The sequence below is a fragment of the Alexandromys fortis genome, unplaced genomic scaffold, assembly GCF_014885135.2.
Source record: "Alexandromys fortis isolate MF-2015 unplaced genomic scaffold, M_Fortis_MF-2015_v1.1 scaffold_27, whole genome shotgun sequence".
Lineage (NCBI taxonomy): Eukaryota > Metazoa > Chordata > Mammalia > Rodentia > Cricetidae > Alexandromys > Alexandromys fortis.
The window spans coordinates 11205637-11222462 of record NW_026067952.1 but is presented as its reverse complement, the minus strand read 5'-3'; the positions used below and the strand labels follow the sequence as shown (position 1 = coordinate 11222462).

At 49.6% G+C, this 16826-nt stretch overlaps 2 protein-coding genes across 2 annotated transcripts in view; both read right to left on the bottom strand.

The window, feature by feature from the left end:
* The window catches only part of Uqcc1 (ubiquinol-cytochrome c reductase complex assembly factor 1), an 84922-nt gene extending 83639 nt beyond the window's left edge, over nucleotides 1-1283 (bottom strand). The window contains exon 1 of the mRNA XM_050150674.1: nucleotides 1139-1283. Coding sequence (XP_050006631.1) covers nucleotides 1139-1162 — 24 coding nt within the window. The 5' untranslated portion in view covers nucleotides 1163-1283. The remainder of the gene's footprint in view (nucleotides 1-1138) is intronic.
* Nucleotides 1284-10355: 9072 nt separating this feature from the next.
* Gdf5 (growth differentiation factor 5) lies at nucleotides 10356-14521 on the bottom strand. The gene is made up of 2 exons (XM_050150677.1): nucleotides 13627-14521; nucleotides 10356-11630 (listed from the first exon to the last, which is right to left on the bottom strand). Exons 1-2 carry the CDS (start codon nucleotides 14237-14239, stop codon nucleotides 10756-10758), a joined length of 1488 nt encoding a protein of 495 aa, XP_050006634.1. The 5' UTR covers nucleotides 14240-14521; the 3' UTR covers nucleotides 10356-10755.
* Between the last annotated feature and the right edge of the window lie 2305 nt (nucleotides 14522-16826).

Sequence of the window (16826 nt, the reverse complement as noted above, 5' to 3'; positions counted from 1 at the left end):
TTCTCCAGGTGTAGAGGGGCCCTCTAGGTGCAAGTAGTGTGGCTTTTTCGGTGATTGTTGCTCTGGGTATAGGTGGGGCTGAGGCTGAGGCTTCTGTGGTTGGATAGTTTATGGAGGCTTCTGCTGTTGCCAAGGCCCAAGGTGGACAGGGACGCTCTCTCCTGGCATGGCCCTACTGGATTGAGATCTCAGGGCATTGACGAGCACAGCTCTATCTGCTCTCTAGAGATTTTTTTCTTTTTGGATTTTCGAGACAGGGTTTCTCTGTAGCTTTTGGTTCCTGTCCTGGAACTAGCTCTTGTAGACCAGGCTGGCCTCGAACTCACAGAGATCCGCCTGCCTCTGCCTCCCGAGTGCTTCTCCTGAAGCTTTTGCTCTGATAACTATGCATTCCACTGCACTATACGAGAATTCATTTAAAGTCTCTGAAACAAACCTAAAAAAAAGCCCGTCATACAGTTCATGAACCGGGCAAGGGGCTAGAGATTGAAACACACAAAGACTCACAGAGACAGAGACACAGGTCATCCTTGATGCCAAAATCCTTGAAACAGGAATGCCCCCAAGAATGCCCCCTTTATTTTGTCCAGGGGCAGCTTAGACAGGGACAGCCACGCCCCAGGCAAACGCACCAAAAACCATTCCCCTGCCATCAGGAACTCCTGAGGGTCTCGTGCTCAGAGCAACTGTGGGCACACAGATCAGGGGAAAACAAGTTGTTTACGAGAAGTTCTGGATCTTGGGGGTTCCGCAGCTCCCAACAGACTACAAGGAGACACATGTCATTTTTCACGTGGACCTGGAACCCCCAGTATCTCATACTCAAGGTCACATTGTGACAGGCGTGGACTAGACAACCCCCAGTCTCCCGAGACTCCAGTAAGTGCTCCCCGCGCTCTTCTCCCAGGGAGTGAGCCTCATCGCATAAAGATCCGAGGTCACTACCTTCTAAAAAAAAAAAAAAGCGGAGAAGCCAAGGCCAAATGAGGGAAAGAAGAATGGGAAACTGTGGAAAAGCGGCCACGCAACCGAGTTGTGGCACAGGCTCCCCCACTTCTCCCCTGCTCTCCCGCCCCGCCCTCTCCAATCCCAACCTGGAGACGCGCGAGCGTCTATAGAAAAGTATTCCTGCACTCACAAGGACTCGCACCAGCAACGCCATGTTCCCCCGCGATCATTTCCGGGTGAAGAGTGGGCTTCCGGAATCCCGGTTGTCACCACCCCCTCAGGACGCTGCCCTCTTGCTAAAGGTAGTCGGGCGTCCGCAGCGCAGGCGTAGATGTCGCACTGCGCCTCCGCGGTTTTCCCGCCGTGGATCTGAATGGGGTTCCAGGGCGCGCGTCTCCTCGCGGGTCTTATGTCCCGGCTGTGCGTCACAAGGGTTCAAGTTCTTCCCCCACACCGCCTCCTGGACCCCGGCCCCACATCCCATTCACCCTTCGATAACCCCTTGACAGCCCTTCCTTCCCTGACTGCCACCCTCAGGAGACGACCGGGCTGCAGGGGACAGGACCGCGGGTGTCCCGGGAGTTTAAAAAAAGCCCAGAAGTCTGAGAACCTAAGAACACAGTCCTGGAAAGCCTGGAAAGGAGGTTGTCACTTGCCAGACCTGACGCCAGGCGGAAGAGGGACTTGGGGCTCGTGGTTGGCTAATTAAAAGGAGCGTCTTTGAATATTGATAGGAAAGAATTAGTGAAAGAATAGCCTGACGGTGGTGGCCCATGCCTTTTATCTTAGCACTCGGGAGGCAGAGGCAAGCGGATCTTTTGAGTTCAGGGCCAGCCTGGTCCTCATTAGGGCTACTCAGAGAAATCCTGTCTGGGGCGTGGGGACAGAATTAGTAAATGAATAGACCGGGAGGCCAAGAGCTAGCGGTTCAAGCACTTCCTCTCCACCCAGTCACTAAAGAGCCACTGAGTGTTCTGTATGTACTGGACACCGACCAGTGCCTGGTAATGCTGTGGCTCTCATGAGCTGGTTGGAGAAAGTACAGGTAAGTTTGTCCAGGCAACTCCTGAGAAAAATAAAAACTGATAAATAGCTAGTAAAAACAATAATACGTGCAACTACTTGGCGAACTTCGCCAGGAAAAGCCTATCTGAGGAAGTGACATATAAAATGGGATCCAGGATGATACTTTTTTTTTCTTTTAAACAAAATTTCTTGTAGCCCGGGCTGACCTCAGGCTCTCCATACCGGAGGCTGGCCTTGAAGTCCTGACCCTCCCCTGCCTCTGCCTCCCAAGTGCTAGGATTACAGGCTACGGACACTGTGCCCAGCCCACAAATTTGCCTTGGTTTTTGGAGCAGGTCTCAATATGTAGCTGTGGCAAGCCTGGAACTCACTGAGAACCAACTACCCCTGCCTCCCGACTGCCTCCACATCTGGCAAAATTCCGTATATTTATTAAGTTTGTTTTTAAATGTTTGCATTCAGAATGACTAAATTAAGCTTATGACAGGGCAATACAAAGCAAAGTTTCCTCCATCTTGTTGTCAGTCTTTTTGTTTTTTGAGACAGGGTTTCTCTGTGTGACAGCCCTCGCTGTCCTGGAACTCACTTTGTAGACCAAACTGGCCTGCAGCACACAGAGATATGCCTACCTCTACCTCCCAAGTGTTGGGAGTAAAGGCCCAAGCCACCACTCCCTGCAATCCATCGTGTATTCTTGCTGAGACCATTTCAGGTTTAACTATAATTTGATCTCCCAGGACTGTACAGTAAATGCTTTATATGCACTAAACTATCATACTGGCCTCACTATATTTTTTTGTTCATTTGTTTTTTGAGTCAGGGTCTCTCTGTGTAGCCCTGACTCTTCTAGAATTGTCTATGTAAACCAGGCTGTTCTCAAACTCACAGAGCTCCTTCTGCCATTGCCTCCCTGGTGCTGGGATTAAAGGTATGCGCCATCACCAAGTCTCTCTCTCTCTTTTTCTTAGATTCATTTATTTATTATGTATGTAATCGTTTGTATGCATGTTTATCTGCAAGCCAGAAGAAGGTATCAAATCTCATTACAGATGGTTGTGAACCACCATATCGTTGCTGAGAATTAAACTCAGGACCTCCGGAAGAATAATCAATGCTCTTAACCTCTGAGCCATCTCTCCAGCCCTGAACCTGAAGGTTGCTAATTTGGCTAGACAGGCTGGCTAAAATGCTCCAGTGGAGACTGTGTATGATTGGTTTTCACATGGATGCTTAAGTCCAAACTCAGGTCTGTGCTAACTCCCCAGCCACCTTACACAGGCCATTCTTCCAGGTCTTCTGTATGTATAGATATATTTTTTCTCTTAGAAAATGTACCAGTTTTCCTTAGTTATGATAAAAGATAAAGTAGATATAAATATTACAACTGTAATTCTTGCTTGATACCTGTTTTGCTATATATAATTTTACTATGTTAAAGTAAAAACCTTTTTTATTTAAACAGAAAAGGGGAAATGGTGTGGGAGATCCTTCTGTATATGTATTGCTTTTATTGGTTAATGAATAAAGAAACTAGCTTGGCCTGATAGGACAGAGTACAGATAGGTGGGGAAAACTAAACTGAATGCTGGGAGAAGGAAGGCAGAGTGAGGAGAAGCCATGGAGTTGCCGCCAGAAACAGAATGCCAGAACCTTGCCAGTAGGCCACGAGCCTTGTGCTAAAATATAATATAATGGAAATGGGTTAAATTAATATGTAACAGCTAGCTAATAAGAAGATAGAGCTAATAGGCCAAGCAGTGATTTAAATAATACAGTATCTGTATTTTGGAAGTCTGGGTGACTGAGAAACAAACAAGCATCCTCTCCTACAACAAAAGTCTTACAGATTCAACACAATGCCCATCAAAATCCCAGCAAAATTCTTCACAGACCTCAAAAGAATGGTACTCAACTTCATATGGAAAAGCAAAAAACTCAGGATAGCTAAAACAATCCTGTACAATAACAGAACTTCTAGAAGTATCACAATCCCTGACTTCAAACTCTACTACAGAGCTAAAGTACTGAAAACAGCCTGGTATTGGCATTAGAACAGACAAGAGGACCAATGGAACCAAATAGAAGACCCGGATATCAATCCACACATCTTCGAACACCTGATTTTTGACAAGGAAGCAAAAAATATCAAATGGAAAAAAAGAAAGCATATTTAACAAGTGGTACTGGCATAAGTGGATATCAACATGCAGAAGAATGAAAACAGACCCATATTTATCACCATGCACAAAACTCAAGTCCAAATGGATCAAAGACCTCAACATAAAGCCAGTCACACTGAACCTCATAGAAGAGAAAGTGGGAAGTACACTTGAACACATTGGCATGGAGAACCACTTCCTAAATATAACCCCAGCAGCACAGACAGTGAGAGAAACAATTAATAAATGGGACCTCCTGAAACTGAAAAGCTCTGTAAAGCAAAGGACACGGTCAACAAGACAAAACAACAGCCTACAGAATAGGAAAAGATCTTCACTAACCCCACATCAGAGGTCTGATCTCCAAAATATACAAAGAACTCAAGAAATTGGACACCAAAAGATCACATAATCCAATAAAAAAAATAGAGTACAGACCTAAACAGAGAACTCTCAACAGAGGAATCTAAAATGGCTGAAAGACACTTAAGGAAATGTTCAACATCCTTAGTTGCCAGAGAAATGCAAATCAAAAAAAAAAAAAAAAACTCTGAGAGTCCATCTTAACACCTGTAAGAATGACCAAGATCAAAAACACTGATGACAACTTATGCTGGAGAGGTTGTGGGGAAAAGGGAACACTCCTGCATTGCCAGTGGGAATGCAACTTTGTACAACCCCTTTGAATGTCAGTGTGGTGATTTCTCAGAAAATTAGGAAACAACCTTCCTCAAGACCCAGTAATACCACTGTTGGGTATATATCCAAAGGATGTTCAATCGTGCCACAAGGACTTGTGCTCAACTATGTTCATAGCAGCTTTGTTTGTCATAGACAGAACCTGGATACAACCTAAATGCCCCTCCACCAAAGAATGGATAAGGAAAATGTGGTATATTTACACAATGGAGTACTACACAGCAGAAAAAAATAACGACAGCTTGAATTTTGCAGGAAAATGGATGGAGCTAGAAAACATTACTTTGAGTGAGGTATCCCAGACACAGAAAGACAATTATCACATGTACTCACTCATAGGTGGTTTTTAAACATAAAGCAAAGAAAACCAGCCTATAGCCGGGTGATGGTGGCGCACACCTTTAATCCCAGCACTTGGGAGGCAGAGGCAGGTGGATCTCTGTGAGTTCGAGACCAACCTGGTCTACAGAGCTAGTTCCAGGACAGGCTCCAAAGCCACATAGAAACCCTGTCTCGAAAAAAAAAGAAAACCAGCCTACAACAATGCGGACACTAAGAGAGACTTACATAGATCTAATCTGCTAGGGAAGTAGAAAGTAGAAAAAGACAAGATCTCCTGAGTAAATTGGGAGCATGGGGATCTTGGGGGAGGGTTGAACAGGGAGGGAAAGAGGCAGGGAGGGGAGCAGAGAAAAATGTAGAGCTCAAAAATCAATAAAACAAAACAAAACAAAACCTCAAAGGTCTCTAAAACAAAACCAGGTATAGTGACATATAATATATAATGAGCACTTTTTTGTCCACTTTTATTTTTTCCTTTTCTTGCAGGGTTAGGTTACAATCCCAGAGTCTTGCACATGCTAGACAAGCCAGTATACCTCTGAACTATGAACTGTCCCAGTCCTGAAGCTCTTATATCATCCTTGTTATAGCATTCTGGCAGCCATATTACATTCCATCAATTCCATAGCCTTCACAGCCACCTACAACGTCGTGTTCTTCCCATCTGAAGTTGGTGAAACCACGTTTTTCATATCCCATACTTACTGATGGAGTTGGGATCGTGGATTTAATTGGATAGAGCTTTTCTTACTTTTCTATTTCATCTACTCTCTTCAAGCCTTCCTTATCCCAACATGATTTAGGTTCTTTGTTTTCTTTTTCACTCATGCATGAACCTTAAGAACATTATAAGTATGAAACTTCCCATAAAGAGTTAAGTACAAGAACCTGGCACATGGCAAGCCTTTGGTAAACACATGCAATACTTCTATCATTATCCTAACAATCAGTACAGCGTCTGTGCCTGATTAGACTTTCGGCAACTGTTCATTAATCAACGAATTAATGACTAGATCAAAAAGTCATTCATTGATGAAATTGCTAAGTACCCTCATATTCTGAATCTAAGGGTTTATAATTTTTCAAGACCTTTACATTTATATATTGGTTTTTCAAGATAGAATTTTTCTGTGCAACAGTCCTAGCTGTCCTGGAACTCACTTTGTAAATTAGGCTGGCCTCAAATTCACGAAGATCTGCCTGCCTCTGCCTTCCAAGTGCTAGGACTAAAGGCATACACCACCACTACCTAATGATTTATATGTTTTATTTCATGTTTCTGAGTGTTTCCCTGTGTGTAGGTATGTGTGGCACATGAATGGATGGTGCCCACAGAGACCAGAAAGGATGCTGGCTCCTCTGGACCTGGAGTTACAGGTGATTGTGAGCTGCTGTGTGGATACAGGGAAGCAAACATAGGCCTTCTACAGGAACAGCAAGTGCTTTTAACAACTGACTCATCTCTCAAGCCCCAGATTTATAACTTTTATATTGTCCATTGTTTTACAGTCAAGGAAACTGGGGCTTGGAGAGGTTAACTAACTTAGCCTGGACCACTTAGCTGGAAAGTGGGAGAACCAGGGCTGGAACTCACCGATTCCCACTTGTGTGACTAGCCCAGCCCTACTGTGCTTCCTTACATGTGTGCTCAAATCAGGAGAGCCAGCTGAGTCGGAATGAGAGCTGTAAGTCTTCCCAAGGTTATATGTCCCAGCCCTGGAGAAGCTGTTCCTCCTGTTGTGACCCTGGGACACAGGATGTGGAAAGGGCCCAGCGATCAGGAGCAGAGTGCTGGAAGCCTCCCTTCTTTCCCCCCCTCTGGGCCTCTCATGTTTCCTGCCCTAAACTCTGCTCCGCTATTTTTCCCAAGGAACTAACAGCATGGCGTGTCCCTAAGGAGAGATAGTTTTGGGGCCAGGGAGTCAAGCCAGGGAGGTGACTCCATTGCTAGCCAAGACAGGGGTCAGTGGACTCAGGGGCCCAGAAGAGTGGGTATAGGAATGAGGAGATCTGCAGGAAACATGTGGTTGCCACTCTGCCACTCCTCTGGGGGGGGGGGGACCAGAAGTCAATGGTCCTCTTAGAAGCTAGATGTGGTGGCACACACCTTTAATCCCAGCACTAGGGAGGCAGAGAGGCAGGTGGGTCTCTGTGAGTTCGAGGCCAGCCTGGTCAACATCGAGAGTTCCAGGACAGCCAGTGTTACACTGTGAGGACTACACACACACCTAGTCCTCATACTACTTATTATTAGGACAATCTAAGTGACAATAAAGACAGCAGCTAGTGCTTACTGAGTGCCATCTCTACTAGGTTGGGTGTCTTTCATGTTCTCGCAGCTCGCTTCGTGAATCACCTAATCAATATGATGTTTACCACCTCCCTTTCTATTTCATGTCCCTCTTTTTGCCATTTACTTCTCTCCTTTCTCAAATGAGGACCCAAGTCAAACCTGCAATCTCAGAAGGCTAAGGACCAGCCTCGGATACATAGTGAGTCATGGGGCAGCCTGGCCACATGGCAGTACCCACGTCTTGTTCAAAGCCTGTAACTTTTTCTTAAGATGTACTTTTGTTTGTATGCATGTGCGTGTGCATGCACACTCATTACATGCATCATCAGCCACAGAGGCCAGAAGAGGCCTCACATCCCCTGGAGCCGGAATCACAGGTGCTTGTTACCACCTGATGTGGGTGCTGGGAACTGAACTCGGGTCCTCAGCAAGGACAGCAAGCACTTCAAACTGCTGAGCCCTTTCTGCAGCCCCCAAGGCCTTTAACTGACAGAAGACAAAACTGAAGTTTGAAACTACACAGGTTTTTGAACCCTTCAGAGCTAGGGGACTATGGAGTAGAACAGAAGCCCTATGTTGTTTGTGTGGCGGCGGGGAGGGGGGTATGTCTTTGTGTGCATATGAGCATCCAAGTACACATGTATGTGTGTGTGTGCATGTGTGTTATGTGTATTCCTGTAGAGGCCACGGGTTGATGTCAGGTGTCTTCCTCAACCGCTCTCTACCTTGTGTTTTGAGATAGGGTCTCCCACACTGAACCTGGAGCTCAAAGATTTGGCTAGGCTGGCTGGCCAGCATGCTCCAGGGATCTGCTATCTCTGCCTCTCAAGCAGTGGGATTACAACCCGGGGAATAAATACTTGGGGTGGCCAATGCCACACTGGGATTACGGTACTGCTGTTGTCTGATTTTTATGTGGGTGCTGGGAATCAAAATGCAGGTCCTCACACTGTATGGTAAGTACTTTTATCAATGAGTCATCACCTGAGCCCAGAAAGTTCTCTACTCTTTGAGCAAGAATGCAGTACATAGGAATGCAGCTTCCCATGGCTGTGGGTAGTGTGGTGCTGTGGAGTAGAGCTCTCCAAAGAGGCCATTGCCCTGATCTGAAGGTGGAGATGGAAGGTCTCTTGCCACTCCTAGATCCCTAGAGCTGAATGTAGGGGCCACAAAGTCTGGATTGTTCCTTTGAGAAAAAGAGCTCCAGGGTAGGCTGGGGTGAGAAAGAAAGCTTCAGGGGTGTCCAGCCAGCACTATGACCATTCACTCAAAGCCGAGTCCTTCAACAGGAAGAGCTCTGTGAGTCGGGTTACCCTCCTCTGGCACCAAGGCACGGAGAACTTTTTAAGAAACAAAAGACACACAACCCAGGAAATAAGTACTTGAGAGCGGCCAGTGCCACCCGTGACCCCTTCGTGCTGTCTCTCTGCCTGTGGGTTCGAGCCACCTTGCTCCTACACTGCTCTCTCTGTATCCACTGCTGTCTCCTTGGCCTCACTGGCACCTTCCTCTGGGCTCGTTCTCCTCTCACACACCAGGCCTCTGTCTGCTGTGGCAGCTCTTTTGTTTACTTCCAGAGCTCCTGGGCTCACTACTAGCCAAGCACAACGAAGCCAAGCCAGAGAGAACTCAGTTCCAGACTCAGTCTGGCCCCTCTGGGACAGGTAATGGCCTCCAAACCAAGGAGGCAGCTCAAACGAAGGCTGCCCCCTGCACTGGGCTCTTGCTTCAGGTCCTGACAACCCAAAGGGAAAGGACACAAGACCTGCCCATTGTTGGGCAGGGATCGCTACTCTTGAGACAGCTTTGGCTGGCAGCCCTGGGAATCAAAGCCCCAGCTGGAGAGAGGTGGGGAAAATTCTGAGGCCCTCTGGGTGGGAACCAGAGTCTCCTGGCTCTTGTGTCTCTCTGTAGCCAGGTAGAATCTGGCCTTGGGCCCTCCACTCTGGGATCCAGGTGCCTCAGTTTCCCTACCAGCGGACTGTCCTCTCTGAAAGTTCACATCCCATACCTCCCCAAAGATTCTAGCAAAGGGAAGGAAGTGAGCATTTACTGTGGGCCAAGTTCCAAGCAAGAAGCACTGTGGGGCTGGGCCTGGCATTGTCTGTCTGAGGTCAGCAGGGAGGTGGGTGATTCGTGTGCAATTATGTGCTTGTAGAATGTACAGGGAGGAGCTGCGGGAACAGCGGAGTGCTGCAGTCTGTCACACAGAGCAAGAGAGCAGCAGTGGGGTCCCAAGCCAGACCATGCCAGACCATGCCAGAACAATGGTCAAAGGCAGAAAGGAGATGCCGCCATAGAGAGGAGGAGACCCTTGGCGGGCAGGGGAATAAATTGAGGCTCAGTCAACTCCGTGATTCTGGAAGCAGAGGGAGCCTGGACTGGGCAGGTGCTGGTGAACGAGGTAGAGATGAATTTAAAGGTAATCAAGCTCCTTCCCTCTCCTAAGGCTTCATTCTGGAGACAGCGAACTAACTAAGGAATGTAAAACTCTTGTTTTCTGCTAGGCCCCAATGGAACGGAAGGAGCTGGGAACCAATAGGCCTTTGGAAGGATCAGGAATGGGGTAAGAGGTGAGCACTGGCCCTGACCAGCTGTACTCTCTGCCCCGATCTGCCCCGATCTGCTTCAGTTCCCAGGCGTGGGGGTGGGGTCCAAGCCAGAGAAACAGTTTTTACCTGAGGCAACCTACCTTCCCGCTCAGAGTCAGCGACTCTTTAAGGGGTCTGGGTCCCCTGGAGTAAACAAGAAATCTGCCACACGTTAGGAATGAGGATTCAGCTTTTTATCTCATCAATGTACATTTCAGTCTAACAGTCTAATAGGCTCATACTCTTTGCCCCTACACTTCATCCCTACCCATGTCCCCTGCTCGACCAGCCCGGACAGTGAGCATCTCCTCTGCCCTAAGGGTAGAAAGTCACAGGCACAAAAGTGACTCAAGGAGGGGATAGCACTGTGACTGTCCCATGAAGGGCTTAGGATAGCACCAGCTCCTCTGGAGAGTCTGGAGACGGAGGAGGCCCAGGCAGGAGAGATGGAGACCGAGCCTCATTTCCTGGGTCTCAGTCCCACTCAGTCTGTTCTTTGGGCCCCGTCGCTGCCTGTCAGAGGAGCAGAAGGGCAGGAATCCTCAGGTGGGGGACTCGTTAGCCCAGACCACACCCAGAGAGAAGGCCTGCTGAAATCCCCTTCCGGCTGCAGCTTCACAACCCCTCTGTGACTCTGGGGGCATGTGGAGGGGTTCTCTCTGGATGCGCCACCCTGTAAGACAGAGGGCCAGTGCTGCTACCTGCAGCCACAAGATTCTACGACCATGTCCTCGTACTGTTTATACACCACGTTGTTGGCGGAGTCAATGAAGAGGATGCTAATGGGACTCAGCCGTGTGGGCACACAACAGGTGGGTGGTGTGGACTCGGGGTCCATGGAATTCATGAGGGTCTGGATGACCGCGTGGTTTGTGGGCTCCAAGTGGGAGCGCAAGGGGAATTCACACAGTCCTTCGCAATGGAAGGCCTCATACTCAAGGGGCGCAATGATCCAGTCGTCCCAGCCCATGTCCTTGAAGTTGACATGCAAAGCCTTGCGACTGCAACGAGCCTTGAGGTTCTTGCTGGGTCGTTTGCCCTGGCGGTTGGCCAGTGGGGCCCGCCGTTTCCGCCGCTGGCTAAACAGGTATTCATACACAGTCTTGTCATCCTGGCCAGAACGGGCCTTAATCTCGTTAAAGAACAGGTCCCGTTTCTTCGTACGACCAAATACCAGGAACAGGGCCTTCTCGTGGACCTGTCGGGCAGCGCGTTCAAAGCCCAGGCCACGGAGGTCCACAGCCCGGCCCCGTTCCCAGGCCTCCAGCTCCAGGCACAGCTGTGCTGAGTTCTTAAAATTTCGGAAGAGTTTCCAGATGTCGAACACCTCCCAGCCAGACCCATCCAGGCCTGGCACGGAGCGCACATCCAGCAAGGCTGCCGGCTGCCGGCCGCTGGGGCAGCTGGACAGCTTCAGCTGGGCAGCCCGCCCTCTACTGGGGACCGCTGGCTTGGCCATGTCCAAGGGCTTCTTCCGTAAGATCCGCAGTTCAGCCCCCAACAGCCCATCCTTCTCCAGAGCACTGATGTCAAACACGTACCTCTGCTTCCTGACCACAGGGCCTCGATCATCTGGAGAAAACAGCCATCAGTCAATGTCTGTCACTTCCCTAGACAGCCTGCCACCTCTGGGCCTCCAGGGAGGACCTAACTCTCTCCCACTCAAAAGAGATTTCTTTAACCTCTTCCCCACTATGGCCAAAGCCAACACCCAAATCACCAAGAGCCCTTTTCCAAATGGAGGTAGGTGTGGCGCTTTGTGTGATCTGAGTGTCCCTGCTGCGTGCTGATGATATATATTAGAGTCATAGCCTAGAACTGCCTTCTCCCAGTGCCCACCCCATCCACGAGCCAGCGTGATGATCTCCCACTTGGAAGACAGGTAGCATGTGCATGCTCCTCTTCCAGAGGAGGAGCCGGAAGCGCCGAGTAAATGAGGGGACTCATTCAGTGTCATCTGGTTAGGGGGACATGGAAAGAGAACTGTAGCCTAGAACTTCAACACTCTGAGCTTCTTCCAACCTAAGGGTCTTAGCGTTCTTGTACGGGTGGGCGAGGCACAGAGCTGGGGAGTAAACTGATGTAGGTAACACAGCAAATTAATAGCAAGGCCAATCTGAAACTCAACTTCCCTAGTTCCCAGTCTAACAATTTTGTGTGCATGAGTGTTCCAGTGTGTGTGTGCATGTGTGTGTGTGTGCAATTGGGCTCATGAGTGAGTATAAGGTAATACGTATGCTATTGGCATAAGTAAGTACAGTCAGGTTTCTATGAATACTTGAAAAATGATGTTATATATGTGTATGCATGTATGTGATTCATTTACCAGGCTCTCTCTGTCTCTCTGTCTCTCTCTCTTTCTTTCTCTCTCTCTTTCTCTGTGTGTGTGTGTGTGTGTGTGTGTGTGTGTGGTGTGTGTGTGTGTGAAACTCAGTGGTATCTCTGAATCAGCATGCCCTCCTTCCTAAATGCCAATATGCCATTAGGGAATATTCAAATATTGCTCTAGAAAGTAACTAATTAGGCCTTTAAACTCTCCATCTCCCCCTCCCCAAACCCCCTTAGTGCTGGGGGGGGGACATAAGGACTTATTTTATGAGCCCTAGAGGGGTCACAGCTTTCCCTGGCTGGGCAGGCCGCCAGGCCACCTCCCCCACCTCTGCCAGACCTGCTGCCTCTGTACCTCCCCCACCCCCTGTCATTCCCCTACAGACCAGCTCTAATGAGGAGCCTCTCCCACTCTCTAGCCCCTCCCCCACCCTGCCAGCCAAAGTCCCAGGACTCAGAACCAGAGCCTCTGAACTGCAAGGCACCTCACTAACTGCCAGCGGCCCAGCTAGCTCTGCACTGTGCGAACCTGAGGCTCTACGAAGGGAAGGGATTTGCTGAGAACACACAGCAAGTTGAGAGGAAGCCTTGAGCCCATAACACTAGGTGGGCAGACCTCCAGAGAAGCAAGGAAGACAAGTGTTCTCCCAGGTTACTGATGAACGCCGCATATTAGGATAAGACGCGAGGCGTTTGCATTCACAGGGCTCGGACATCACCCAAGCCGATGCCCGTGCAGTAGACATACAGGAAAACAGTCCCCAGAGAAGAAGGGACTTCTAGGGTCACAGTGTGAGTTAGTCCCTAGGTCAGCTGCTACTCCAAGATGATAGACACGCTTTGGGTCTTCACATATCCTACCCTTTGCCCCCTCTCTGAGGGTAAAGTTGAAGACCCACAGGGACCTAAAGTTGCTTTCTCTTTGCTATCTGAGGAAAATCTGGGGCATAAAAACTTTAGGGTTGCAACCCACACCAAAGTGTGAGCCCAGTAATCAAGAGTGGATCTTGGCGTCTAGTGTCCAGCTGCAGCTCTTGGCTCCTCTCTGTACTCTCGTGCCTATTCTGCACCTTGCGGAAGCTGGGCATGGTGATCCCTAGGTGCTCCTAGTACCGCACTTGTATAAACTCCAGACTCCCACCCTAGGCTGGAGCTACACACTGACCCCACCTGCACACTCCAGGACTTTGGAGGTCCTGGGTCTGTACAAATGCCCCTCCCTGCCACCCCACCCCCTCACCTTGCCCTTTGTCAATAAAGCTGGTGATGGTGTTGGCCAGGCCAGCCTCCAACTTCACGCTGCTGTTGCGTCCCTTTCTGTCAGCATCGGACAGCGTCCTGTACAGCGAGAGCATGTATTCATGGGGTGTGATGGGGGGTGGGCGGAACGGCTCCTTGGGCTCTCGAGGGGTCCCAGGCTCCCTGGTCTTCTTCAGCAGGAAGGAGCTGGGGGCAGATCCTGTTTTTGAAGATGCTTTGCCCCCAGGAAGCTGTCCTTTTGGGGTTACAGTCCGTGCTGCAGGCTGCCTAGTCTGGGGAGGGGGTCCTGACTTGGTTTCAGGCACACCTGATCTGGGGGGCATTTTTCTGGGCTCATCCTTCTTGGCCTGTGTCTGCCCAGAGCTTCCCTTTGCCCTGGCATTGGTGGCCCCCCCACCATAGCTGTGACCCCCTGGCCTAAAGATGTTCCGGGCCAAGGGTGGCCTCTCCTTGGCCTCTGCTTTGGCCAACCCTGGCCTGGCCCCTGGGGGTCTCTGGCCTAAGTCGGGGGCACCCAACACAGTGCAGATCAATTCCAGGTCCAGCCAAGCCAGGTGCCAAAGCAAAAAAGTAAGGAGTTTGGGGAGTCTCATCCTCTGGCCAACCGCTGACTGACACCACAGAGAAAGGCAGCGAAGGTGTCTCTGGCTTGGCAGGAAAAAACACGGAAGGAGTGGGTCTTCTGGAGCAGCGGCGGCGGCAGCAGCAGTAGCAGCAGCAGGCAGGGCTTTCTCCTCAGTCTGAGCGTCTTGAAGTCCGCCGGGCGTGTGTCTGTATCCAGTCCCATAGTGGAAATGCTCCCGTATCCAGACGTGCACCGTCTCCAGTCAGCAGCTGAAAATAACTCGTTCTTGAAAGGAGAAAGCCGACCGCCCCCTTTCTCCCGCACAACTGACTGAGGGCTTGAAGGAGGCTTGTATAAGGCTGAGGGATTTTTCCAAGAAGGAAGAATGGCGTAATGCTGCCTTGCGCTCCAGTTTTTTTTTTCCCTCTAATTTTGAATCCTTTCCAGTGAAAATACTTACACACACACACACACACACACACACACACACACACAAACCTGCAGGTGCTCCGAAAAATCTTTTACAAACCTGAACTCAGGAATTGGAAACGGAATTCCAACCCAAACCAATTTAATTACTCTCTGATGTCATGCTGTCTAAATTCATTTAAGTGCGATATATTTATGTGAAAAAAATCACCGCTGCCCTTCGGAGGCCACTGCTCACGGGGGCTCTTGGCTCAGAGCCCCACAGCGGGACTCAGGCTTAGGGGGCCTCCTCATCCCAGAGCAGACTCAGGGGTCTTCACCTCCACCTCCCTCAGCAGCCCACCCCTCCATCCTGAGCAGAGATGCTGAGGAGCGAGTTGCAGCAATCTGCAGGCATTGCGTATGTGAGCTAGGTTTTCAGTGAAGTCCTTGTCCTAGGAGTTGTCTGTAAAACAGTTTCAATCCCTCTGTCTAGTCTGGGACCCGGGGTGTGTGTGTGTGTGTGTGTGTGTGTGTGTGTGTGTGTGTGTGTGTGTGTTGGGGGGCAGCACAGATGGCAGCATTTACCCACACTTTCTTTTATTTTAATAAACTTGTGACCCAGAAACAGAAAAAAAAAAAACAGTGCCCACTCTACCACCCCCACCAAATGCCATTGGCTAAGCTCTGCCATCCCTTAGCCCCCTTGGCTGAAAACAGGTCCAGGGTGTGTGTACTCAGCCTTTGCCCAGGCAAAGACCGCCAGTTTTCTTAGAAGAAACTGGCTGAGACCAGAGGCGGCAGCCCCAGCCTAAGGCAGCAGCGACCCCTGCAGGAAGTTAGAAGAGCAAGTTCTCATGGGCTGCTTAGAAAACTGAATACCTGCCCAACTTCAGAGTGCCCCTCTCCTTCCTTTTCCTCTTCTTGGGTCTCATGTAACCCAAGCTGGCCTCAGATTCACTATGTATCCAAGGCTGGCCTTGAACTTCTGATCCTACACCTACCAGATCCTGAGATTACAGGCATGTATCACCACCTGGCTTCAAGGGTTTCCATAAAGTACCTTGCTAAAGTACGTAAACACCCTTGCTTTGGAGAACCCGTGTTGTTCTCCATGAGCAACTTACTCAGGGTCATGGAGAAGGGGAGCAGCTTCATGTGGAATAGCTTCACACACTGAGTATGGAGGTGACAGGGATCAAATCACAGGCCTCTCAAGCATAGTAGGCAGACTCCATGCTCAGACCCCCTGCCCCCCGAGTCCAGAGTCTTTTCCTCTCTTTTTCTCGAGAGAGAGTCTCCAGCAGTTTGAAAGTTAGCTGAGGCTGCCCTTGAAGTCCTGATCCCCCTACCTCTACCTCCTTGGTTACAGCGCGGGATTAGAGAACTGTACCACCTACTCCAGCTGCCCTTATTAATCCTCCACTCTTGGAGCTAACCTAACAGATCCGTTCATATGCTAAAGTTGGTTTCTCTAAACTCTCTGCTGGAGACTGGGCGTGTAAATCAGTAGTCCGGGGCCTGGTTAGCTTGCACAAAGCCCTGACTAGGACAACAAGCAAAGTCTTCACTCTGAATCTCTGAGTGGCTGCAAAACTTTTTTCCTTTTAAAAGTATTTATTTTGTTTCTGTGTATGTGTGGAAAGAGGATGCCAGAGGAGACCAGAAAAGGCCATTTCGGCCTCTGGAGCTGGAGTGACTGGTAGCTGTGCTACCCGGACATGGGTGCTGGGAGCAGAATTCTATCCTCCCAAAGCAGAAAGCACTGTTCTCTCCCAGTGTTGCATCCGGTTCACTTACTCTGCCACTCCTGGCCACTGATAGCTCCTTGGTCTGAAGAAGCCCACTTCAAAGGACCGAGGCACCACCTGCTCTCCTCAGGGAGTTAGGAGGATGCTTGAACTCATTACATCCCTCGGGCCATCCAGGCCCATCTCTCTAGTCTTTGCTTCTGACTTGTCTTCTTTTACGGTCCTCTCCGGCATCTTCTCCGACAGTCTCTGTCACCTGTCCCCGTCCTCCTCACCCTTTTACCTGCTACAATTCCCTTAGAAGTGACTTCTTGGTTTCCAGGTTCTCTCCGTCCCAGCCCCGCCCCTACCTAAAGCCTGCCCACAGAACAAGACCCAGCTGCTACACAAAGGCATCCTTTACTCCCCAGGAAAGGCACGAAGCTTCCCAACAGCCATCACATGCCTGCTGCTCTC

Excerpts from the sequence above, each read along its gene's own strand:
- Gdf5 (XM_050150677.1), bottom strand. The coding sequence starts at position 14,239 with ATGAGACTCCCCAAACTCCTTACTTTTTTGCTTTGGCACCTGGCTTGG. Across the intron at positions 11,631-13,626 it reads CTTTATTGACAAAGGGCAAG|ATGATCGAGGCCCTGTGGTC; the intron begins GTGAGGGGGTGG and ends TGTTTTCTCCAG.